The sequence below is a fragment of the Bombina bombina genome, chromosome 12 (genome assembly GCF_027579735.1).
Source record: "Bombina bombina isolate aBomBom1 chromosome 12, aBomBom1.pri, whole genome shotgun sequence".
NCBI lineage: Eukaryota > Metazoa > Chordata > Amphibia > Anura > Bombinatoridae > Bombina > Bombina bombina.
The window spans coordinates 124285936-124312587 of record NC_069510.1 but is presented as its reverse complement, the minus strand read 5'-3'; the positions used below and the strand labels follow the sequence as shown (position 1 = coordinate 124312587).

Sequence of the window (26652 nt, the reverse complement as noted above, 5' to 3'; positions counted from 1 at the left end):
TAATAATTCTGCACTCCCTGTATAAAAAATGCTCTATTTCTGTTTAAATGGAGTGATGGCAAAAATGCTAAAATTACTCTAGTCTTTTGGGGAAGTTTTAGTCTGAAATTTACGGTCCTTTAAGGGGGTAAACATTGGGTATTTTTAAACTCAGGACAATAATTTAGAAACTATTTAGCATGGGTGTTTTTTGGTGGTTGTAGATGTGTAACAGATTTTGGGGGTCAAAGTTAGAAAAAAATTGTGTTTTTTTAAAAAAAATTTATAGTAAATTATAAGATATGATGAAAATAATGGTATCTTTAGAAAGTCCATTTAATGGAGAGAAAAACGTAATATATGTGTGGGTACAGTAAATGAGTAAGAGGAAAATTACAGCTAAACACAAACACCGCAGAAAAGTAAAAATAGCCCTGGTCCATAACGGTAAGAAATTTGAAAAATGGTCTGGTCACTAAGTGGTTAAATTGATGTGCCACTTAATGTATAGGGATTTAATTTAAGCTAGTGTAATAAAAATAATTTAATAATATAAGGCGGTGTTTAAAATATGTATTCGTGCATGCTCCAAACAGAGTCTGAAATCTATAATAATAAAGTATCATTTCACCATGATCTTTTTGGTATTTACAACAAGATAGCAGAAGACAGTAACACACAGAGAAGCGCACTCTCAGGAACTAACAACCAGCTCAATAACATTGTTCGCCTGCTCTGTGGCGATTTACCACCTGGGTGCAGCTTCTTTTTAGCCCAGTAATGCTTTTCACAGAGTAAAATATTCCTGTAATACATCAGTCTGATCCCATCCCGGTCATTCCAGCGCAGAAACACCAGGCAATAACTCTCTGAACAAGAAACATGGCAACCTCAGACGACTGTTTCGGCCTTCATTGGGCCTCGTCAGCACACAGTAATGTCTCAGTGTAGTCATGTGCCAATGCTTACAAAGTTCAGGGACAAATTTAAAATGAGCTCCTGCACTAATTAAGCAATCCCTATGTAGCATGTAGGAGGTGAAGATTTCGAGATCCTTAAAGGGACACTAAAACCATTGTTTCTTTCATGATTCAGATAGAGCAGCAATTCTATGCAACTTTTTAATTTACTCCTATTATCACATTTTATTCATTCATTCTCTTGCTATCTTTATTTGAAAAAGCAGGAATGTAAGCTTAAGAGCCGGCCCATTTTTGGTTCAGCACCTGGGTAGCTAAATGTAGCCACCAATCAGCAAGCGCTACCCATGTGCTGATCCAAAAATGGGACGGCTCCTAACCTTTACATTCCTGCTTTTTAAAAAAAAAAGATAGCAAGGAAGAAAAGTGATAATAGGAGTAAATTTGAAAGTTTCTTAAAATTGCTGCTCTATCTAAATTATAAAAGAAAAATGTCGGGTTTAGTATCCCTTTAAAGATGTTTTCCAGCCTCTCCAAAAAAAAAAAAAGTACCTTATATACCCAGGTGGCCCTCGGTTTACGCCGGTTCAATTTGCACCGTTTCAGAATAACAACCTTTTTTTCCCAGTCATGTGACTGCTATTGAAAAGCACTGAAAAGCAGTGCACTAATTAAAATAGCCAGTAGGTGGAGCTGGGCAGCAAAATTCTGCAATCTTAGCAGACTGAAATTTATCTGTGTACACAGAACAGACCTTATCGAGTAGCTTTCAAAGCAAAAAGATCTAGCAGTCACTTCCCTATTATCTTCCTGTCTAGCTGCTTGAGGTGAGGGTGCCTAACTGCCTATTAATCACTCCAGATTGAAATGCATAGAATAGGTGCAGACCCAATATTATCTAACGTGCTAACAATGCAGAGAACTGTTTGCAGAAAAATGCAAGTAAAAAAATGTTTTTGTTCATTAAACTTAGTTTGATGATACAGTCTTGTGTGATTATTATATTAGCTTTATAATGTTATTTAGCATTTAAAGTCATCCTTTCAAAGCTTTAAAAATAATGTATTAGGTGTTACTTATGTCAATTTTGAGAGGGGCCTGGAACTTAACTCCCTCACTTCCCATTGACTTACATTATAAACTGGGTGTCAATTTAAAACGGTTTCGATTTACAACCATTCCTTCTGGAACCTAACCCCGGCGTAAACTGAGGGCTACCTGTATATAGCAAGGTTGAAATGATCTAGGAAAAGGGTGCGATTCGTTTAGATTAATTTATTAACTAAAAGAATTAAAGCAAGTGGAAACAAGCGATAAAACAAGGACATATCCCAACAGTTATGAGTACAGAATAGGCAAAATTATTACACAGAGCCACCACAACAGTAATCCAGGCCCTATAAGGAACGGCTCACTCTTGTATATATTATCATTGATAAAGAACCACTAATTTTAAGACACATTTGTCTGGCAATGTGATTGGGCTTCTATCTCACCAAACTGAACACTGGATGTGAAGTAGTAAGATTTGCTCACCAGCATTCTGATTGGACAAAAAAAAAACAAAAAAAACATTGTCAGAAAAGGTTAGACACTACTGTTGTAAGATGGTTAAGACTACTCTAGCCAAAGAAAACGATCACAAGGTAGATCATATAGTCTTCCTCTTACCTTTCAAATATAGAACAATCGGGGTTTAGGAACATATTGAACACAAACTGTCTCACGGAAACGTGCACAAAGGCTTAAGTTCAGACCTAGGAAAGGCAGCAGTGTGGGCTTTACTGTATACTTTCATGAAGCACTGCAGAATGGTAATTTAGGCCACAGCTGATGCAAACTACAGGTACACTGTTCTTCTATCTGTAGTCTTAGTATTGCACTTCTCATTTCATAAACAAACTTTTAAAGTGACTAAATAAACAATTTTATGCCAAAATATGCTAAACTGTCATTGTGTCATTTTTCCAAATCCCCCTTTTGTTAAAGCTAAATACAGAAATTACTGAGATGGGAGAGTGTATAGGTGTCATGTTCCTGTCTACGGTAAGTACTTGTGTAGGTACGGGCAGGGATGAGATGGGAGAGTGTATAGGTGTCATGTTCCTGTCTACGGTAAGTACTTGTGTAGGCAACGGGAAGGGATGAGATGGGAGAGTGGATAGGTGTCATGTTCCTGTCTACGGTAAGTACTTGTGTAGGTATGAGCAGGGATGAGATGGGAGAGTGTATAGGTGTCATGTTACTTGTGTAGGTACGGGCAGGGATGAGATGGGAGAGTGGATAGGTGTCATGTTCCTGTCTATGGTAAGTACTTGTGTAGGTACGGGCAGGGATGAGAGAGTGTATAGGTGCAAAGGCAAGAAAGCGGAGCACGGGTGAAACAAAGCAAAATGGTGTATTTATTAAGACATGGATCTGTGTACAAAAACAAAAAAGTGGATAGGTGTGTCATGTTCCTGTCTCTGGCAAGTACTTGTGTAGGTACGAGCAGGGATGAGATGGGAGAGTGGATAGGTGTCATGTTCCTGTCTATGGTAAGTACTTGTATAGGTACGGGTGAGCTAGGAGAGTGGATAGGTGCGTCATGTCCCCGTCTACTGTAAGTACTTTTGTAGGTATGGGCAGGGATGAGATGGGAGAGTGGATAAGTAAGTACTTGTGTAGGTACGAGCAGGGATTAGTATTATTATTTTAATTATAATCATTTATTTGTATAGCGCAGCCAAATTCCGTAGCGCTGGGTACAGTGACAGGGGTATACAATGACAAGTATTTGTGATAAAATACAAAACGAAATAAATCTATTACAGGAGGAAGAGGGCCCTGCTCCGGAACGCTCACAGTCTACTGGTTTAGGGTGCAGTGACATAAGGTTGGGGTAGCTTGTCATATTGGTTGTAATTGCAGAAGTGATTTAGTCAGTTCATGTATTAGTTTGGTTAGGATGAGAGATGGAGCAGAAATCGATAGGTGTGTCATGTTCCTGTCTACGGTAAGTACTTGTGTAGGTATGGGCAGGGATGAGATGGGAGAGTGGATAGGTGTATGATGTTCCTGTCTATGGTTAGTACGAACAGGGATGAGATGGGAGAGTGGATAGGTGTGTCATGTTCCTGTCTACGGTAAGTACGGGCAGGGATGAGATGGGAGAGTGGATAGGTGTGTCATGTTCCTGTCTATGGTTAGTACGGGCAGGGATAAGATGGGAGAGTGTATAGATGTCATGTTCTTGTCTATGGTAAGTACTTGTGTATAACAAAGGATAGTAGTCGCACCACCAATTTATCAAATGAAGTGCTTTATTGAGCCAAATTCAAAAAATCAGCAACGTTTCGGACACAAGTCCTTAATCATGCTTGTGTCCGAAACGTTGCTGATTTTTTAAATTTGGCTCAATAAAGCACTTCATTTGATAACTTGGTGGTGCGACTACTATCCTTTGTTATATTGACTGGGGGTATTGTGCAGTGCCCCCTAGTTTGCACACCTTGGATCCCAGGTGCTGGACCTCTGGAACTTTTTACTGTAAGTACTTGTGTAGGTACGGGCAGGGATGAGATGGGAGAGTGTATAGGTGTCATGTTCCGGTCTATGGTAAGTACGGGCAGGGATGAGATGTTTATTTGGTCACTTTAAAAGTTAGTTTATGAAATGAGAAGTGCAATACCAAGACTACAGTTAGTCGTCAGTTTCCTTTTATGAGTATCCAGTAAAGGAAGATAATATCTAGACTTTAATACTGGTCAAGAGAAGAAGAACATAACATGGAGTTATCTGGAGATGGGAGGTTCCTGAGGTATTTACCTGCGCTGCTTGTAGCTTCCTTTCCATCGCTGGGTACCTCTGTTTACCTGAGTCTAAGCTTAACCTGTCCTCTCAGCGTCCAACACACCTATTTAATGTGCTGTGCAAAACAGCTTCAGACAATCCAATTTTACTCTTATATTCTGTCAAGAAATCAAAATTCCAATAAATGACATGTAGCTGCTGGGATTAGATCAGTTATAATGTGCACATTCGGAAATGAAAATTAGCGCAGACATCTTGATTTCATAGATCTGATTTAGCAGGAAGCAGAAAAGTGCGCACCACATATAACTGGTAGTCCAAGGTCTGTTCGAATAGGTGGTAATGATACATTTTAGGGAACTTATTTCAAACGGATAATACATAAGTGGTTTCACAGACTATCAATTAATAGATCTTTCAGTGGTGACTGGTACACACGATTGTTTCCCCAGGACAACTCTAGGTCTGCAGGACATATATACACATTACTATGCAGGATATTTGTGCACTGAGAGGTCAGCAGGGACAAGACTACAGTACAAGCCTAAAACACCATACAGAGGAAATATGTCACCTATTCAGCGGGGACAAGACTACAGTACTAGTACAGATGTAACAGCTTAATGTCAGATTACTGTAGCTTCAAGACCACTGGGAACATATATAAATTACATTACTGCAGTTGTGAGGTATCAGATACACATGTCAGGGTGCCACAAGGTAGAAGTGGACAACTGGCAGCATTAGGGCACATTACTCATGTTCCCCTACATTTCTCATCATCAACCTGAGCAAAAGAATGGTACATTTATATGTCAAATAGTACAAATCTTCTTCATACAACAAAATATCTATATACACCTCCTGCACTCTTCCTTTCAACGTAACTGCTGTTATACTAAGAAAGAATTTAAACACTTCTACTGTTCGTCCAACATAAGGTGCAATGCGGCCACAAATATAGCTCAGGGGCTGCACATAACTGCTATAAGGGTTTAGCTGAAAGTGTTAAACAGTATGACAAGGATAGAACAGTCCAAAAATGCTTAGAGTATGTATATAAGCCCTATTTATGCTACTGGTAGGGTTGTTATTGGTATGCCCTGTGCATTATTGGAGAGAAAGAAACAATAGAGATGGAGAGAAAGCCCCAAGCAGATAGGAAGCTGTGAGTATCGATCACAGGTCTGTTTGTGTTAATGATAAAGTCAAATAGGCAGTATACCCCAGCTTATGACTGACAAACAGCTTGTGTACTTACCATGCTTCTGACTATAAAGGCTAACATCTCTCCTGTTATATGCTGTACATAAGTCACATGATATAGCTATATGACTTACCTACAGCTTGTGTACTTACCCTGCTTCTGACTATAAAGGCTAACATCTCTCCTCCTGTTATATGCTGTACATAAGTCACATGATATAGCTATATGACTTACCTACAACTTGTGTACTTAGCATGCTTCTGTCTATAAAGGCTAACATCTCTCCTGTTATATAATGTATATAAGTCACATGATATAGCTATATGACTTACCTACAACTTGTGTACTTACCATGCTTCTGTCTATAAAGGCTAACATCTCTCCTGTTATATGCTGTACATAAGTCACATGATATAGCTATATGACTTACCTACAACTTGTGTACTTAGCATGCTTCTGACTATAAAGGCTAACATCTCTCCTCCTGTTATATGCTGTACATAAGTCACATGATATAGCTATATGACTTACCTACAGCTTGTGTACTTAGCATGCTTCTGACTATAAAGGCTAACATCTCTCCTCCTGTTATATGCTGTACATAAGTCACATGATATAGCTATATGACTTACCTACAACTTGTGTACTTAGCATGCTTCTGACTATAAAGGCTAACATCTCTCCTGTTATATGCTGTACATAAGTCACATGATATAGCTATATGACTTACCTACAACTTGTGTACTTAGCATGCTTCTGACTATAAAGGCTAACATCTCTCCTGTTATATGCTGTACATAAGTCACATGATATAGCTATATGACTTACCTACAGCTTGTGTACTTAGCATGCTTCTGACTATAAAGGCTAACATCTCTCCTGTTATATACTGTACATAAGTCACATGATATAGCTATATGACTTACCTACAACTTGTGTACTTAGCATGCTTCTGACTATAAAGGCTAACATCTCTCCTGTTATATAATGTATATAAGTCACATGATATAGCTATATGACTTACCTACAACTTGTGTACTTACCATGCTTCTGACTATAAAGGCTAACATCTCTCCTGTTATATGCTGTACATAAGTCACATGATATAGCTATATGACTTACCTACAGCTTGTGTACTTAGCATGCTTCTGACTATAAAGGCTAACATCTCTCCTGTTATATGCTGTACATAAGTCACATGATATAGCTATATGACTTACCTACAACTTGTGTACTTAGCATGCTTCTGACTATAAAGGCTAACATCTCTCCTGTTATATGCTGTACATAAGTCACATGATATAGCTATATGACTTACCTACAACTTGTGTACTTAGCATGCTTCTGACTATAAAGGCTAACATCTCTCCTGTTATATGCTGTACATAAGTCACATGATATAGCTATATGACTTACCTACAGCTTGTGTACTTACCATGCTTCTGACTATAAAGGCTAACATCTCTCCTGTTATATGCTGTACATAAGTCACATGATATAGCTATATGACTTACCTACAACTTGTGTACTTAGCATGCTTCTGACTATAAAGGCTAACATCTCTCCTGTTATATACTGTACATAAGTCACATGATATAGCTATATGACTTACCTACAGCTTGTGTACTTACCATGCTTCTGACTATAAAGGCTAACATCTCTCCTGTTATATGCTGTACATAAGTCACATGATATAGCTATATGACTTACCTACAGCTTGTGTACTTAGCATGCTTCTGACTATAAAGGCTAACATCTCTCCTGTTATATGCTGTACATAAGTCACATGATATAGCTATATGACTTACCTACAACTTGTGTACTTAGCATGCTTCTGACTATAAAGGCTAACATCTCTCCTGTTATATGCTGTACATAAGTCACATGATATAGCTATATGACTTACCTACAACTTGTGTACTTAGCATGCTTCTGTCTATAAAGGCTAACATCTCTCCTGTTATATGCTGTACATAAGTCACATGATATAGCTATATGACTTACCTACAGCTTGTGTACTTACCATGCTTCTGACTATAAAGGCTAACATCTCTCCTGTTATATGCTGTACATAAGTCACATGATATAGCTATATGACTTACCTACAACTTGTGTACTTAGCATGCTTCTGACTATAAAGGCTAACATCTCTCCTGTTATATGCTGTACATAAGTCACATGATATAGCTATATGACTTACCTACAGCTTGTGTACTTAGCATGCTTCTGACTATAAAGGCTAACATCTCTCCTCCTGTTATATGCTGTACATAAGTCACATGATATAGCTATATGACTTACCTACAGCTTGTGTACTTAGCATGCTTCTGACTATAAAGGCTAACATCTCTCCTCCTGTTATATGCTGTACATAAGTCACATGATATAGCTATATGACTTACCTACAACTTGTGTACTTAGCATGCTTCTGACTATAAAGGCTAACATCTCTCCTGTTATATGCTGTACATAAGTCACATGATATAGCTATATGACTTACCTACAACTTGTGTACTTAGCATGCTTCTGACTATAAAGGCTAACATCTCTCCTGTTATATGCTGTACATAAGTCACATGATATAGCTATATGACTTACCTACAGCTTGTGTACTTAGCATGCTTCTGACTATAAAGGCTAACATCTCTCCTGTTATATACTGTACATAAGTCACATGATATAGCTATATGACTTACCTACAACTTGTGTACTTAGCATGCTTCTGACTATAAAGGCTAACATCTCTCCTGTTATATAATGTATATAAGTCACATGATATAGCTATATGACTTACCTACAACTTGTGTACTTACCATGCTTCTGACTATAAAGGCTAACATCTCTCCTGTTATATGCTGTACATAAGTCACATGATATAGCTATATGACTTACCTACAGCTTGTGTACTTAGCATGCTTCTGACTATAAAGGCTAACATCTCTCCTGTTATATGCTGTACATAAGTCACATGATATAGCTATATGACTTACCTACAACTTGTGTACTTAGCATGCTTCTGACTATAAAGGCTAACATCTCTCCTGTTATATGCTGTACATAAGTCACATGATATAGCTATATGACTTACCTACAACTTGTGTACTTAGCATGCTTCTGACTATAAAGGCTAACATCTCTCCTGTTATATGCTGTACATAAGTCACATGATATAGCTATATGACTTACCTACAGCTTGTGTACTTACCATGCTTCTGACTATAAAGGCTAACATCTCTCCTGTTATATGCTGTACATAAGTCACATGATATAGCTATATGACTTACCTACAACTTGTGTACTTAGCATGCTTCTGACTATAAAGGCTAACATCTCTCCTGTTATATACTGTACATAAGTCACATGATATAGCTATATGACTTACCTACAGCTTGTGTACTTACCATGCTTCTGACTATAAAGGCTAACATCTCTCCTGTTATATGCTGTACATAAGTCACATGATATAGCTATATGACTTACCTACAGCTTGTGTACTTAGCATGCTTCTGACTATAAAGGCTAACATCTCTCCTGTTATATGCTGTACATAAGTCACATGATATAGCTATATGACTTACCTACAGCTTGTGTACTTACCATGCTTCTGACTATAAAGGCTAACATCTCTCCTGTTATATGCTGTACATAAGTCACATGATATAGCTATATGACTTACCTACAGCTTGTGTACTTACCATGCTTCTGACTATAAAGGCTAACATCTCTCCTCCTGTTATATGCTGTACACTTCCCAATCCAAAGTCCCTGTGAGCTGGGAGGTCTCAGTGTGTCACAAGGACAGAGTGACAAGGGTGCACTGTAACTTCATTCCTGATCTGACACCACAACTGTGTGCTACCAAGAGATTCCAGGGAGGGGCGCATTCGCCATCTTTGGCAAGGGCATAAGTTTGTTGATGCGTTCCTCCGTAAGTTACCCTATTAACAACACCACTCAGGCGTCTGAGCTATATTGTACTTGTATTAAACAGAATCCAACAACAAGTAGCTGTCATGTACAACTGCTGCGTATACTGACACCCCCAGCGCCATCTTTCTTCAGGGCATATTGCTGTTACAGCCATATACACTGTCACATAGCACTGGCTATAACGCACTACAGGTGCTGATCACTGTCATTTCAAGTGAGAATGTGACAGCTGGTAAAGGCACGGATTGACATTCCGACGGGTCGCAGAATCAAAACATCGGCTACCAACTTTAAAGATGGCGGAAAGAAAGTTTCGCCGACCATATTTGTTTTTGGCAGATGCCAGTACTTGATGCTGTGGTGAGTTTAAAAAGCTGTATGTTGTGGCGCACCGTGTGTAAATGTCACCGTGTGTTCAGTGCAGGATAGTTCTTGTCTCTTGTGCTAAATTACCTCACTGTACGGGTTAAGTAGGCGCTGGGTAACGAGGGGGCGGGGCTGCCAGGAAAGGGGTGAAAGGTGAAAGGTAAAAGGTGACGTGATCTCGGCTGCAGGAAGATGGCTGAGAGGGAGCAGCAGGCAGGTGTGTCACTGGGGACCCTCACACCAGGCACGGGGAGTTGGGGGATACCGGAAGTGCCATGGAATTACATGTGCCCACGTGAGAGTGACAGTTCTGGGGGCCACTGATCTCACTATTTAGCCTAATTCAGGTTAGGCACTGGGGTGTCATAGTGTGGCTCCATCACTGGGAAACTCAGCCCCCCCTTTTGTAAAGTGGCATGAAAGTCACAACTAGAACCGCAGGATATAGATAGAACACCATTTGTTACTTCCCTGTTTACCTCTGTTATCAGATGTACTTTATTCTCTTGGTATCCTGTATTGATAAGCATACTTAGGTAGGCTCAAGAGTAGCAATGTGCTAATTGGAGCTAGCTGCTATGTGCCTCTTGTCATTGGCTTGCGGAGTGTCATCACCTATCCTATCCCCCAGTAGTGCATTGATGCACCTCAGCCCACCTAAGTATGCTTATCAATAAAGAATACCAAGAGAATAAAGTCAATTTGATTAAGTAAATTTGATTATTTTTTTTTAAACTATGCTCTGTCTGAGTCTTGTAAGTTTGACTTTACTGCCTCTTTAATAAGGAAATGGTCTTTCTATTCTGGCAACATTAAAGGGACATAATATTCATATGCTAAATCACTTGAAACTGATGCAGTATAACTGTAAAAAGCTGACAGGAAAATATCACCTGAGCATCTCTATATAAAAAAAGGAAGATATTTTACCTCACAATTTCCTCAGCTCAGCAGAGTAAGTTATGTGTAAAAAGTTATACTTAGCTGAAGCCCAGCTGCAGGTAAACTAATAAAAATAAATGAAGAAATGAACAGCAGCCAATCAGCAGTGCTGAGGTCATGAACTATTTTGCTGTGATCTCATGAGATTTGACTTAACTCTCATGAGATTTCATTGTAAACTTCCTTACACTGAATAGGGAAATAACATGAGAGTGCACGAGGCTCAACCCTTCGGCTGTCCTGGGACAGGCATACTGATTTGCTGCTTAGAAGTCCTTTACAATGGGATGTGGCTACTGAGAAACTTTTGAGGTAAAATGTCTTTCTTTTTTACATAGAGATGTTCAGGTGATATTTTCTAGTCAGCTTTTTACAGCTATGCTGCATCACTTTCAAGTGTTTCAACATTTGGGTATCATGGCCCTTTAAACCTCTTGGTTATTAGATAATGTGCAGCAGCTCTCTTGTCTGACAGCCAAGGGGTTAATTCCACATGTACTCTTTCTCTAACACACACACACTATCACACACACACTATCATTCACTATCTTGCACACATACTCTCTATCTCTCACACTCGCACACATACTCTCTATCTCTCACACTCGCACACAAACTCTCTATCTCTCACACAAACTCTAACTCACACATACTCTTTCTCTAACACACACGCACACACTATCACACACACACACACTATCAGACACTATCTTGCACACATACTCTCTATCTCTCACACTCGCACACATACTCTCTATCTCTCACACAAACTCTAACTCACACATACTCTTTCTCTAACACACACGCACACAGAAAGACACTGATAAAGACACACATACTCTTTCTCTAACACACGCACACATACTCTCTATCTCTCACACTCTCACACAAACTCTAACTCACACATACTCTTTCTCTAACACACACGCTCTCACACACACAAAGACACTGACAAAGACACGCACACACACAAGCAGGAGAGAAATAACTGTAGGCATATGCAGTATGTTACTAAAGCACAATGTCACCTCTTTTGTCTGTTTCCCACCAAACCTGGATATTTGTATGTTCTGGTCTAACTCAGCTTCAAACCCAGGCACACAAATGGGAACCGGAACTGTCCGGGTCATCTGGTGACAAGTAGAAACCCTACTTCCAGCTCGTGAGCACATATAAAGCCCTGTGCACAACCATGACAGCTACTACTTGGTGACAATAAGGAGATGTCGGCTGTCACATTACTAACATACAGTGCCACTTACAGATTATAGTGTACACCTAGAGGGAGAACGTTTCTCCGTACACCTATATTACTTCTGTTAGACAATGCCTATAAACTGCAGCGGTTACAGCCATAGCTACTGCTCTATACATGTCCCGGATATGATCCTTGGTTAGTCTCCCAGTGATGAGCTGCAGTAGAGCTTATAATAAAACTGCGGTCTGTGAGACGTGCACGTTCTAGCAGGACATAGACGGGTTTTTGTGTAATAACAAGCACTCTAACTGCTAAAGCAGAGACCATACTGTACTACAGCTAAGTGCTACTCTCATCTACTGCAGTAACAAGGCCAGATAAGACACGAGGGGGGAGTGTTTGGTCTTTGAAGCAAAATTGCAGCAAACAAAGTGTTAAAGGGTCAGTGAATTCAGGATTCATATACAGCAGCAATGTTAAACAACTTTACAATTTACTTTTGGGTTCTAATTTGCTTCATTCTTTTAGTATCCTTTGTTGAAAAGCAAATCTAGGTATGTTCAGGAACAGCAAAGCACTAGCGGGAGCTAGCTGCTGATTTGCAGCTGCACATACTGAACAAATGACCCCATGTGCTTCGTGACTCGTGTGATAAGTAATGTAACAGTAATCTACTAGAGATCTGCTCTTACACTGGGATTTAGTAGTACATTCTGCTTTAGTTTAGGTGGGTAATCGCTTTATCCAGTGTGACTGCCCCATCTGTGCTTAAGCGCAGCGTTCCTAAGCGCACAAACTGGATCTTAGCAACAGAACGGTGACATTAAACACAACCCATACTTACAGCAATATTTATCATTTGCAAGAGGATTGTAATCGAATCTTATTGCAAATTGTGAGGCGAATGTGTTCCCTATACTTATCATTGCACGAGGGAACACTTGTGCAATACCGCCCCCCTACCCTCATGCAACCAATTGCGGAAGATAAGCGCTTGTCAAGCACTCTGGTTAAATGAATCCGGGGGTGATTTTAATCTGACAACTCCAGTTTGGCAGGGAGGGTTTATGAAGCAGTAGTTTTAACCGCTGCTTCATAAATATCAGTTGCAGGCTCAAATGAGCGAGCCTGCAACCGATCGGGGCGTTTGCCTTGTGATACATCTATCCCTTACACCCACAGAAACCGATCACAAGCAGCAGGTGTGCACAAGGGATGAACAGCAGTCTTAGCTAGTTAAAGGGACCCTAAAGCAGCAATTTTAAGCAACTTTCTAATTTACTCCTATTATCAATTTCTCTTCATTCTTTTACAATCTTTATTTTAAAGGCAGGAATGTAAAGCTGAGGAGCCGGCCCATTTTAGGTTCAGCACCCTGGATAGCGCTTGCTTATTGGTGACTACACCCAGACAACCAATAAGCAAGCGTAACCCAGGTTCTGAACCTAAAATGCGCTGGCTCCTAAGCTTTACATTCCTGCTTTTTAAATAAATATAGCAAGAGAATGGAGAAAATTTGATAATACGAGTAAATTAGAAAGTTGCTTAAAATTGCATGCTCTATCTGAATCATGAAAGAAAAAAAATGTGGGTTTAGTGTCCCTTTAATACATTTGATACAATACAGGGAGCTATACTGCTTTGTTGGGTGCGGAGGCTGATGGATTGATTGGCTTAGGGGTAGAATGAAAAAAACTCACACACCTAGAGGGAGATTTCTTTCATGTAATTAGCAAGAGTCCATGAGCTAGTGACGTATGGGATATACATTCCTACCAGGAGGGGCAAAGTTTCCCAAACCTCAAAATGCCTATAAATACACCCCTCACCACACCCACAATTCAGTTTTACAAACTTTGCCTCCGATGGAGGTGGTGAAGTAAGTTTGTGCTAGATTCTACGTTGATATGCGCTCCGCAGCAAGTTGGAGCCCGGTTTTCCTCTCAGCGTGCAGTGAATGTCAGAGGGATGTGAGGAGAGTATTGCCTATTTGAATGCAGTGATCTCCTTCTAAGGGGTCTATTTCATAGGTTCTCTGTTATCGGTCGTAGAGATTCATCTCTTACCTCCCTTTTCAGATCGACGATATACTCTTATATATACCATTACCTCTGCTGATTCTCGTTTCAGTACTGGTTTGGCTATCTGCTATATGTAGATGAGTGTCCTGGGGTAAGTAAGTCTTATTTTCTGTGACACTCCTAGCTATGGTTGGGCACTTTGTTTATAAAGTTCTAAATATATGTATTCAAACATTTATTTGCCTTGACTCAGAATGTTCAACTTTCCTTATTTTCAGACATTTAGTTTCATATTTGGGATAATGCATTTTAATTTAACATTTTTCTTACCTTAAAATTTGACTTTTTCCCTGTGGGCTGTTAGGTTCGCGGGGGCTGAAAATGCTTCATTTTATTGCGTCATTCTTGGCGCGGACTTTTTTGGCGCAAAAATTCTATTTCCGTTTCCGGCGTCATACGTGTCGCCGGAAGTTGCGTCACTTTTTGACGTTATTTTGCGCCAAAAATGTCGGCGTTCCGGATGTGGCGTCATTTTTGGCGCCAAAAAGCATTTAGGCGCCAAATAATGTGGGCGTCTTATTTGGCGCGAAAAAATATGGGCGTCACTTTTGTCTCCACATTATTTAAGTCTCATTTTTTATTGCTTCTGGTTGCTAGAAGCTTGTTCTTTGGCATTTTTTCCCATTCCTGAAACTGTCATTTAAGGAATTTGATCAATTTTGCTTTGTATATGTTGTTTTTTCTCTTACATATTGCAAGATGTCTCACGTTGCATCTGAGTCAGAAGATACTACAGGAAAATCGCTGTCAAGTGCTGAATCTACCAAAGCTAAGTGTATCTGCTGTAAACTTTTGGTAGCTATTCCTCCAGCTGTTGTTTGTATTGATTGTCATGACAAACTTGTTAAAGCAGATAATATTTCCTTTAGTAAAGTACCATTGCCTGTTGCAGTTCCTTCAACATCTAAGGTGCAGAATGTTCCTGATAATATAAGAGATTTTGTTTCTGAATCCATAAAGAAGGCTATGTCTGTTATTTCTCCTTCTAGTAAACATAAAAAATCTTTTAAAACTTCTCTCCCTACAGATGAATTTTTAACTGAACATCATCATTCTGATTCTGATGATTCCTCTGGTTCAGAGGATTCTGTCTCAGAGGTTGATGCTGATAAATCTTCATATTTATTTAAAATGGAATTTATTCGTTCTTTACTTAAAGAAGTACTAATTGCTTTAGAAATAGAGGATTCTGGTCCTCTTGATACTAATTCTAAACGTTTAGATAAGGTATTTAAAGCTCCTGTGGTTATTCCAGAAGTTTTTCCTGTTCCTAATGCTATTTCTGCAGTAATTTCCAAAGAATGGGATAATTTGGGTAATTCATTTACTCCTTCTAAACGTTTTAAGCAATTATATCCTGTGCCGTCTGACAGATTAGAATTTTGGGACAAGATCCCTAAAGTTGATGGGGCTATTTCTACCCTTGCTAAACGTACTACTATTCCTACGTCAGATGGTACTTCGTTTAAGGATCCTCTAGATAGGAAAATTGAGTCCTTTCTAAGAAAAGCTTATCTGTGTTCAGGTAATCTTCTTAGACCTGCTATATCTTTGGCTGATGTTGCTGCAGCTTCAACTTTTTGGTTGGAAACTTTAGCGCAACAAGTAACACATCGTGATTCTCATGATATTATTATTCTTCTTCAGCATGCTAATAATTTTATCTGTGATGCCATTTTTGATATTATCAGAGTTGATGTCAGGTTTATGTCTCTAGCTATTTTAGCTAGAAGAGCTTTATGGCTTAAAACTTGGAATGCTGATATGGCTTCTAAATCAACTTTACTTTCCATTTCTTTCCAGGGTAACAAATTATTTGGTTCTCAGTTGGATTCCATTATTTCAACTGTTACTGGTGGGAAAGGAACTTTTTTACCACAGGATAAAAAATCTAAAGGTAAAAACAGGGCTAATAATCGTTTTCGTTCCTTTCGTTTCAACAAAGAACAAAAGCCTGATCCTTCATCCTCAGGAGCAGTTTCAGTTTGGAGACCATCTCCAGTCTGGAATAAATCCAAGCCAGCTAGAAAGGCAAAGCCTGCTTCTAAGTCCACATGAAGGTGCGGCCCTCATTCCAGCTCAGCTGGTAGGGGGCAGGTTACGTTTTTTCAAGGAAATTTGGATCAATTCTGTTCACAATCTTTGGATTCAGAGCATTGTTTCAGAAGGGTACAGAATTGGTTTCAAGTTGAGACCTCCTGCAAAGAGATTTTTTCTTTCCCGTGTCCCAGTAAATCCAGTAAAAGCTCAAGCATTTCTGAAATGTGTTTCAGATCTAGAGTTGACTGGAGTAATTATGCCAGTTCCAGTTCCGGAACAGGGGATGGGGTTTTATTCAAATCTCTTCATTGTACCAAAGAAGGAGAATTCTTTCAGACCAGTTCTGGATCTAAAAATATTGAATCGTTATGTAAGGATACCAACGTTCAAGATGGTAACTGTAAGGACTATCTTACCTTTTGTTCAGCAAGGGAATTATATGTCCACGATAGATTTACAGGATGCATATCTGCATATTCCGATTCATCCAGATCATTATCAGTTCCTGAGATTCTCGTTTCTGGACAAGCATTACCAATTTGTGGCTCTGCCGTTTGGCCTAGCTACAGCTCCAAGAATTTTTACAAAGGTTCTCGGTGCCCTGCTGTCTGTAATCAGAGAACAGGGTATTGTGGTATTTCCTTATTTGGACGATATCTTGGTACTTGCTTAGTCTTTACATTTAGCAGAATCTCATACGAATCGACTTGTGTTGTTTCTTCAAGATCATGGTTGGAGGATCAATTTACCAAAAAGTTCTTTGATTCCTCAGACAAGGGTAACCTTTCTGGGTTTCCAGATGGATTCAGTGTCCATGACTCTGTCTTTAACAGACAAGAGACGTCTAAAGTTGATTACAGCTTGTCGAAACCTTCAGTCACAATCATTCCCTTCGGTAGCCTTATGCATGGAAATTCTAGGTCTTATGACTGCTGCATCGGACGCGATCCCCTTTGCTCATTTTCACATGCGACCTCTTCAGCTCTGTATGCTGAAGCAATGGTGCAAGGATTACACGAAGATATCTCAATTAATATCTTTAAAACCGATTGTTCGACACTCTCTAACATGGTGGACAGATCACCATCGTTTAATTCAGGGGGCTTCTTTTGTGCTTCCGACCTGGACTGTAATTTCAACAGATGCAAGTCTCACAGGTTGGGGAGCTGTGTGGGGATCTCTGACGGCACAAGGAGTTTGGGAATCTCAGGAGGTGAGATTACCGATCAATATTTTGGAACTCCGTGCAATTTTCAGAGCTCTTCAGTTTTGGCCTCTTCTGAAGAGAGAATCGTTCATTTGTTTTCAGACAGACAATGTCACAACTGTGGCATACATCAATCATCAAGGAGGGACTCACAGTCCTCTGGCTATGAAAGAAGTATCTCGAATTTTGGTTTGGGCGGAATCCAGCTCCTGTCTAATCTCTGCGGTTCATATCCCAGGTGTAGACAATTGGGAAGCGGATTATCTCAGTCGCCAAACGTTGCATCCGGGCGAATGGTCTCTTCACCCAGAGGTATTTCTTCAGATTGTTCAAATGTGGGAACTTCCAGAAATAGATCTGATGGCGTCCCATCTAAACAAGAAACTTCCCAGGTATCTGTCCAGATCCCGGGATCCTCAGGCGGAGGCAGTGGATGCATTATCACTTCCTTGGAAGTATCATCCTGCCTATATCTTTCCGCCTCTAGTTCTTCTTCCAAGAGTAATCTCCAAGATTCTGAAGGAATGCTCGTTTGTTCTGCTGGTAGCTCCGGCATGGCCTCACAGGTTTTGGTATGCGGATCTTGTCCGGATGGCCTCTTGCCAACCGTGGACTCTTCCGTTAAGACCAGACCTTCTGTCACAAGGCCCTTTTTTCCATCAGGATCTGAAATCCTTAAATTTAAAGGTATGGAGATTGAACGCTTGATTCTTGGTCAAAGAGGTTTCTCTGACTCTGTGATTAATACTATGTTACAGGCTCGTAAATCTGTATCTCGAGAGATATATTATAGAGTCTGGAAGACTTATATTTCTTGGTGTCTTTCTCATCATTTTTCCTGGCATTCTTTTAGAATACCGAGAATTTTACAGTTCCTTCAGGATGGTTTAGATAAGGGTTTGTCCGCAAGTTCTTTGAAAGGACAAATCTCTGCTCTTTCTGTTCTTTTTCACAGAAAGATTGCTATTCTTCCTGATATTCATTGTTTTGTACAAGCGTTGGTTCGTATAAAACCTGTCATTAAGTCAATTTCTCCTCCTTGGAGTTTGAATTTGGTTCTGGGAGCTCTTCAAGCTCCTCCGTTTGAACCTATGCATTCATTGGACATTAAATTACTTTCTTGGAAAGTTTTGTTCCTTTTGGCCATCTCTTCTGCCAGAAGATTTTCTGAATTATCTGCTCTTTCTTGTGAGTCTCCTTTTCTGATTTTTCATCAGGATAAGGCGGTGTTGCGAACTTCTTTTGAATTTTTACCTAAAGTTGTGAATTCCAACAACATTAGTAGAGAAATTGTGGTTCCTTCATTATGTCCTAATCCTAAGAATTCTAAGGAGAAATCGTTGCATTCTTTGGATGTTGTTAGAGCTTTGAAATATTATGTTGAAGCTACGAAATCTTTTCGTAAGACTTCTAGTCTATTTGTTATCTTTTCCGGTTCTAGAAAAGGCCAGAAAGCTTCTGCCATTTCTTTGGCATCTTGGTTGAAATCTTTGATTCATCTTGCCTATGTTGAGTCGGGTAAAACTCCGCCTCAGAGAATTACAGCTCATTCTACTAGGTCAGTTTCTACTTCCTGGGCGTTTAGGAATGAAGCTTCGGTTGACCAGATCTGCAAAGCAGCAACTTGGTCCTCTTTGCATACTTTTACTAAATTCTACCATTTTGATGTATTTTCTTCTTCTGAAGCAGTTTTTGGTAGAAAAGTACTTCAGGCAGCGGTTTCAGTTTGAATCTTCTGCTTATGTTTCTCGTTAAACTTTATTTTGGGTGTGGATTATTTTCAGCAGGAATTGGCTGTCTTTATTTTATCCCTCCCTCTCTAGTGACTCTTGTGTGGAAAGATCCACATCTTGGGTAGTCATTATCCCATACGTCACTAGCTCATGGACTCTTGCTAATTACATGAAAGAAAACATAATTTATGTAAGAACTTACCTGATAAATTCATTTCTTTCATATTAGCAAGAGTCCATGAGGCCCGCCCTTTTTTTGTGGTGGTTATGATTTTGTATAAGGCACAATTATTCCAATTCCTTATTTTATATGCTTTCGCACTTTTTTATCACCCCACTTCTTGGCTATTCGTTAAACTGAATTGTGGGTGTGGTGAGGGGTGTATTTATAGGCATTTTGAGGTTTGGGAAACTTTGCCCCTCCTGGTAGGAATGTATATCCCATACGTCACTAGCTCATGGACTCTTGCTAATATGAAAGAAATGAATTTATCAGGTAAGTTCTTACATAAATTATGTTTTTTTTTTTTTAGTGAAACTTTTTGTGCAGGTCATTTTTAAAGAAAATTCCATTTTAAATGAGGCAGTTAGACTGTCACCTGCGCAAGTGCAGTGTGTTGGGTAAAGGGATATAAAACCCCACATGTTCTTTTGTGATTCAGATAGAACATACAATTATAAGAAGGTTTCCAATTTACTACTATTATCAAAGTTGCTTCATGCCCATGCTATTCTGTGTTAAGAGATACCTAGGTAGCATCTGAAACACTATATGGCAGGAAATAGTGCTGCCCTCTACCATTCTTGCAAAACTGCTGCCATATAGTGCGCCAGAAATCGTCCGTCTCCTAAGCATATGTCCCTGCTTTTTAACAAGAGATACCAAGAGAATGAATAAAGTCTGGAGGGCGTGCCTAGCGTCATAGGGACGCCCCCCCCCTGACCCAATCCCATCATTGAAAATCTCACAATCGTATGCACATTGTTCCGATGTAGACAAATTAGCCCGGTCATGAAAGTGTTAATTAATGTGCTTTCCCTTTACAGCGCTGCTCTGTATTTGACTGTTCTCTGTAAACATCTCTTCGCTCTGGCTGTGCTTTGTTAAGGAAAACTTACGCAGTGCAGCCAGAGCACAGCACTGTTTGAAGAGAAGAGTCTAAAGTGGAGCAGCGCTATAATGGGAAAGCGCTAACAGTTCCTGCATGTTTCCTGTTCTTTCTGCAGACTTTCTGCAATGAGATCTCAGATCACAGCATGTGCTGCGGTGGAGGGTACAGTGCTAGTTAATTATCACGTAAATAAACTAGCGACATTCAAACATTTGTTTTTCATTATTTGTTTGGAAATATTTTGCCTAACATGGTTTAATTAAAGGGACACAAGTCAAAAACTGTCATGATTCAGATAGTCACCAGCTACTACTGAGCATGTGCAAGAATTCACAGAGTATACTTATATGCATTTGTGATTGGCTGATGGCTGTCACATGATACAGGAGAAGTAGAATTAGACATAGCTAAAATTTGTCAGAAAAAAATCTACTCATGTGAAGTTCAGACTAAGTGCTATTGCATTGTCTTGTTATCTTGCATTTGTTGTTTATGCAAATCGACTGTATTTACTGGCCCTTTAAGTAAACAAACAAATACATTAAAACAACATTCGCTCATTTAGCTTTTCTGTCTCATAGAGAAATTAAATGAACACATTTTCTATTAATTGAGTCGTTAATTTAGTTAATGAATACGTTTTAGCTAAAGTATTTCAAATTCGTTATTGGTTTTGCAAACAAATAACAAAAAAACACATCTAGCGAGCATCTCGCAATGAATTGAATATGTCGCCTTTTCTCTATATTTGTTTGTTTGCATTTGTCTACCGTGTAATATTTACATTTGTTATTTCTAGTGAGTAGGAGAGCGCGCACGCTCATTGTTCATATTTTGTCTTGTTCTGTTTGCTTAGATATGTTTAGAGAAAATAACACAACCGTGTGGAGCGGATTGCGTCCGTATAAATATGTACGTTGCTCTGGTGCTTGAGACTGACACTGAGACAAGAAATAAGATAACGTTTTAGGAACTGTCACAGGAGTTTGTTATAACTTGTACAGGCTTAAAGGGACATTAAACTAAAGCTTTTATGTATCGGACAAAACATGTCATTTTTAGAGAGCTTTCAATTCACTTCATTCTCTTGGTATCCTTTGTTATAAAAGCATGCCTAGGTAGGCTCAGGAGCAGCTGATTGGTGGCTATGCACATATGCCTCTTGTCATTTGCTCACCTGATGACCCGTTGTTGTTTTGAAACTAACTATGCACATAAAGTAGTTCTATACAATAACCGTGTGCTACAGACAGGGCCTTACGTCAGAAAACACAGTGGTTTAGATGCTAATTTATATATAATCTGTCTGTACTAAATGCACTTTCTTTTGTTCGCAAGGCTCCCACCCTGAGGATGAGGCTTTTCTACCCCTCGAGGGACACCACTACATTGTCCCTAAGAAAGAGATAAATATAGTGTCTGATATGGGCAAGTGGAAGCGCTCACAGGTAAGAGCCTTGCACTGCACACAACTCAATTGCCTTCCTTAGGGAAACTCTACAACAGGTTATTTGTCCCCCTAGTAAGAGCCATATTTACACACAGCCCTCACAAAGTGACAGTACATGAGATGGGACCGTACAAGTGACAGTGCATGAGACGGGACAGTATACGTGACAGTGCATGAGACGGGACAGTATACGTGACAGTGCATGAGACGGGACCGTACAAGTGACAGTGCATGAGACGGGACCGTACAAGTGACAGTACATGAGATGGGACCGTACAAGTGACAGTGCATGTGACGGGACAGTACAGGTGACAGTGCATGAGACGAGACAGTACAAGTGACAGTGCATGAGACGGGACCGTACAAGTGACAGTGCATGAGATGGGACCGTACAAGTGACAGTGCATGAGATGGGATAGTACAAGTTACAGTGCATGAGACGGGACCGTAAAAGTGACAGTGCATGAGACGGGACCGTACAGGTGACAGTGCATGAGACGGGACCATACAAGTGACAGTGCATGAGATGGAACCGTACAGGTGACAGTGCATGAGATGGGACCGTACAAGTGACAGTGCATGAGACGGGACCGTACAGGTGACAGTGCATGAGACGGGACCGTACAGGTGACAGTGCATGAGACGGGACCGTACAAGTGACAGTGCATGTGACGGGACCGTACAGGTGACAGTGCATGTGACGGGACCGTACAGGTGACAGTGCATGTGACGGGACCGTACAGGTGACAGTGCATGTGACGGGATCGTACAAGTGACAGTGCATGTGACGGGATCGTACAAGTGACAGTGCATGTGATGGGACCGTACAGGTGACAGTGCATGTGATGGGACCGTACAAGTGACAGTGCATGAGACGGGACCGTACAAGTGACAGTGCATGTGACGGGACCGTACAAGTGACAGTGCATGTGACGGGACCGTACAGGTGACAGTGCATGTGACGGGACCGTACAGGTGACAGTGCATGTGACGGGACCGTACAGGTGACAGTGCATGTGACGGGACCGTACAGGTGACAGTGCATTAGACGGGACCGTACAGGTGACAGTGCATGAGACGGGACCGTACAGGTGACAGTGCATGAGACGGGACCGTACAGGTGACAGTGCATGAGATTGGACCGTACAGGTGACAGTGCATGAGATGGGACCGTACAGGTGACAGTGCATGAGATGGGACCGTACAGGTGACAGTGCATGAGATGGGACCATACATTTAAGTTGTAATTAAGTTAAATCATTGGCTGTTTTACATTTATATATAGCATCACTGCTTTATGCACTATTCATAACTTAGTCTACATGTTTTTGTTATTGAGTCAATTCAAAAGGACATAAATCTCATATTTAAATACACAGTTATATCACTGCATTGCAAAATATCTGCATATACAATAAATATTTATATATGTACAGTATATATCAGTAATTAAGTGCCGCATTATATAAGGTCTGTACACACAATAAATGTTTATATATGCACAGTATATATCAGTAATTAAATGCTGCATTACATAAGATCTGCACACACAATAAATGTTTATATATGCACAGTATATATCAGTAATTAAATGCTGCATTACATAAGGTCTGCACACACAATAAATATTTATATATGCACAGTGTATATCAGTAATTAAGTGCTGCATTACTTAAGGTCTGCACACACAATAAATATTTATATATGTACAGTATATATCAGTAATTAAGTGTTGCATTACATAAGATCTGCACACACAATAAATGTTTATATATGTACAGTATATATCAGTAATTAAGTGCAGCATTACATAAGGTCTGCACACACAATAAATGTTTATATATGCACAGTATATATCAGTAATTAAGTGCAGCATTACATAAGGTCTGCACACACAATAAATGTTTATATATGTACAGTATATATCAGTAATTAAGTGCAGCATTACATAAGGTCTGCACACACAATAAATGTTTATATATGCACAGTATATATCAGTAATTAAGTGCTGCATTACATAAGGTCTGCACACACAATAAATGTTTATATATGCACAGCATATATCAGTAATTAAGTGCTGCATTACATAAGGTCTGCACACACAATAAATGTTTATATATGCACAATATATATATATCAGTAATTAAGTGCTGCATTATATAAGGTCTGCACACACAATACATGTTTATATATGCACAGTATATATCAGTAATTAAGTACTGCATTACATAAGGTCTGCACACACAATAAATATTTATATATGCACAGTATATATCAGTAATTAAGTGCTGCATTACATAAGGTCTGCGCACACAATAAATGTTTATACATGCACAGTATATATCAGTAATTAAGTGCAGCATTACATAAGGTCTGCACACACAATAAATGTTTATATATGCACAGTATATATCAGTAATTAAGTGCTGCATTACATAAGGTCTGCACACACAATAAATGTTTATATATGCACAGTATATATCAGTAATTAGGTGCTGCATTACATAAGGTCTGCACACACAATAAATGTTTATATATGCACAGTATATATCAGTAATTAAATGCTGCATTACATAAGGTCTGCACACACAATAAATGTTTATATATGCACAGTATATATCAGTAATTAAGTGCAGCATTACAAAAGGTTTGCACACACAATAAATGTTTATATATGCACAGTATATATCAGTAATTAAGTGCTGCATTACATAAGGTCTGCGCACACAATAAATGTTTATATATGCACAGTATATATTAGTAATTAAGTGCTGCATTACATAAGGTCTGCACACACAATAAATGTTTATAAATGCACAGTATATATCAGTAATTAAGTGCAGCATTACATAAGGTCTGCACACACAATAAATGTTTATATATGCACAGTATATATCAGTAATTAAGTGCTGCATTAGATAAGGGATGCACTCACAATAAAGGTTTATATATGCACAGTATATATCAGTAATTAAGTGCTGCATTAGATAAGGTCTGCACACACAATAAATGTTTATATATGCACAGTATATATCAGTAATTAAGTGCCGCATTATATAAGGTCTGTACACACAATAAATGTTTATATATGCACAGTATATATCAGTAATTAAATGCTGCATTACATAAGATCTGCACACACAATAAATGTTTATATATGTACAGTATATATCAGTAATTAAGTGTTGCATTACATAAGATCTGCACACACAATAAATGTTTATATATGCACAGTATATATCAGTAATTAAATGCTGCATTACATAAGGTCTGCACACACAATAAATATTTATATATGTACAGTATATATCAGTAATTAAGTGTTGCATTACATAAGATCTGCACACACAATAAATGTTTATATATGTACAGTATATATCAGTAATTAAGTGCAGCATTACATAAGGTCTGCACACACAATAAATGTTTATATATGCACAGTATATATCAGTAATTAAGTGCAGCATTACATAAGGTCTGCACACACAATAAATGTTTATATATGTACAGTATATATCAGTAATTAAGTGCAGCATTACATAAGGTCTGCACACACAATAAATGTTTATATATGCACAGTATATATCAGTAATTAAGTGCTGCATTACATAAGGTCTGCACACACAATAAATGTTTATATATGCACAGCATATATCAGTAATTAAGTGCTGCATTACATAAGGTCTGCACACACAATAAATGTTTATATATGCACAATATATATATATCAGTAATTAAGTGCTGCATTATATAAGGTCTGCACACACAATACATGTTTATATATGCACAGTATATATCAGTAATTAAGTGCTGCATTACATAAGGTCTGCGCACACAATAAATGTTTATACATGCACAGTATATATCAGTAATTAAGTGCAGCATTACATAAGGTCTGCACACACAATAAATGTTTATATATGCACAGTATATATCAGTAATTAAGTGCTGCATTACATAAGGTCTGCACACACAATAAATGTTTATATATGCACAGTATATATCAGTAATTAGGTGCTGCATTACATAAGGTCTGCACACACAATAAATGTTTATATATGCACAGTATATATCAGTAATTAGGTGCTGCATTACATAAGGTCTGCACACACAATAAATGTTTATATATGCACAGTATATATCAGTAATTAAGTGCAGCATTACAAAAGGTTTGCACACACAATAAATGTTTATATATGCACAGTATATATCAGTAATTAAGTGCTGCATTACATAAGGTCTGCGCACACAATAAATGTTTATATATGCACAGTATATATTAGTAATTAAGTGCTGCATTACATAAGGTCTGCACACACAATAAATGTTTATAAATGCACAGTATATATCAGTAATTAAGTGCAGCATTACATAAGGTCTGCACACACAATAAATGTTTATATATGCACAGTATATATCAGTAATTAAGTGCTGCATTAGATAAGGGATGCACTCACAATAAAGGTTTATATATGCACAGTATATATCAGTAATTAAGTGCTGCATTAGATAAGGTCTGCACACACAATAAATATAATATCTCATAATCGATTAGTTGGTCTGTGCACGGCATCAGCTGCTTTACTCCAATGAGCTCCTGCACAGGGTATTGTGTTTTATGGTTATGCCCTTAGCCTAAAGGACGTATAAACACATTTACTTTTCACTTTTTCAGGACACTAAGTTTCTTTTTAA

The 26652-nt window shown here is 38.8% G+C and overlaps 2 protein-coding genes across 4 annotated transcripts in view; one reads left to right on the top strand and one right to left on the bottom strand.

The window, feature by feature from the left end:
* Positions 1–10038, bottom strand: part of CRAT (carnitine O-acetyltransferase) — a 67534-nt gene extending 57496 nt beyond the window's left edge. Inside the window, exons 1-2 of one of the 3 annotated variants that reach the window (XM_053696118.1) lie at positions 6281–6292; positions 5953–5986 (exon numbers count right to left, since the gene is read on the bottom strand). In XM_053696118.1, coding sequence (XP_053552093.1) covers positions 5953–5979 — 27 coding nt within the window. In that variant the 5' untranslated portion in view covers positions 5980–5986; positions 6281–6292. Of the gene's footprint in view, positions 1–4706; positions 4839–5952; positions 5987–6280; positions 6293–9593 lie in introns of those variants that run through there. The other 2 variants (XM_053696117.1, XM_053696119.1) reach the window with 2 other exon arrangements.
* Positions 10039–10332: 294 nt separating this feature from the next.
* PTPA (protein phosphatase 2 phosphatase activator) overlaps positions 10333–26652 on the top strand; it is a 246423-nt gene continuing 230103 nt past the window's right edge. Inside the window, exons 1-2 of the mRNA XM_053695737.1 lie at positions 10333–10411; positions 21846–21955. Coding sequence (XP_053551712.1) covers positions 10387–10411; positions 21846–21955 — 135 coding nt within the window. The 5' untranslated portion in view covers positions 10333–10386. The remainder of the gene's footprint in view (positions 10412–21845; positions 21956–26652) is intronic.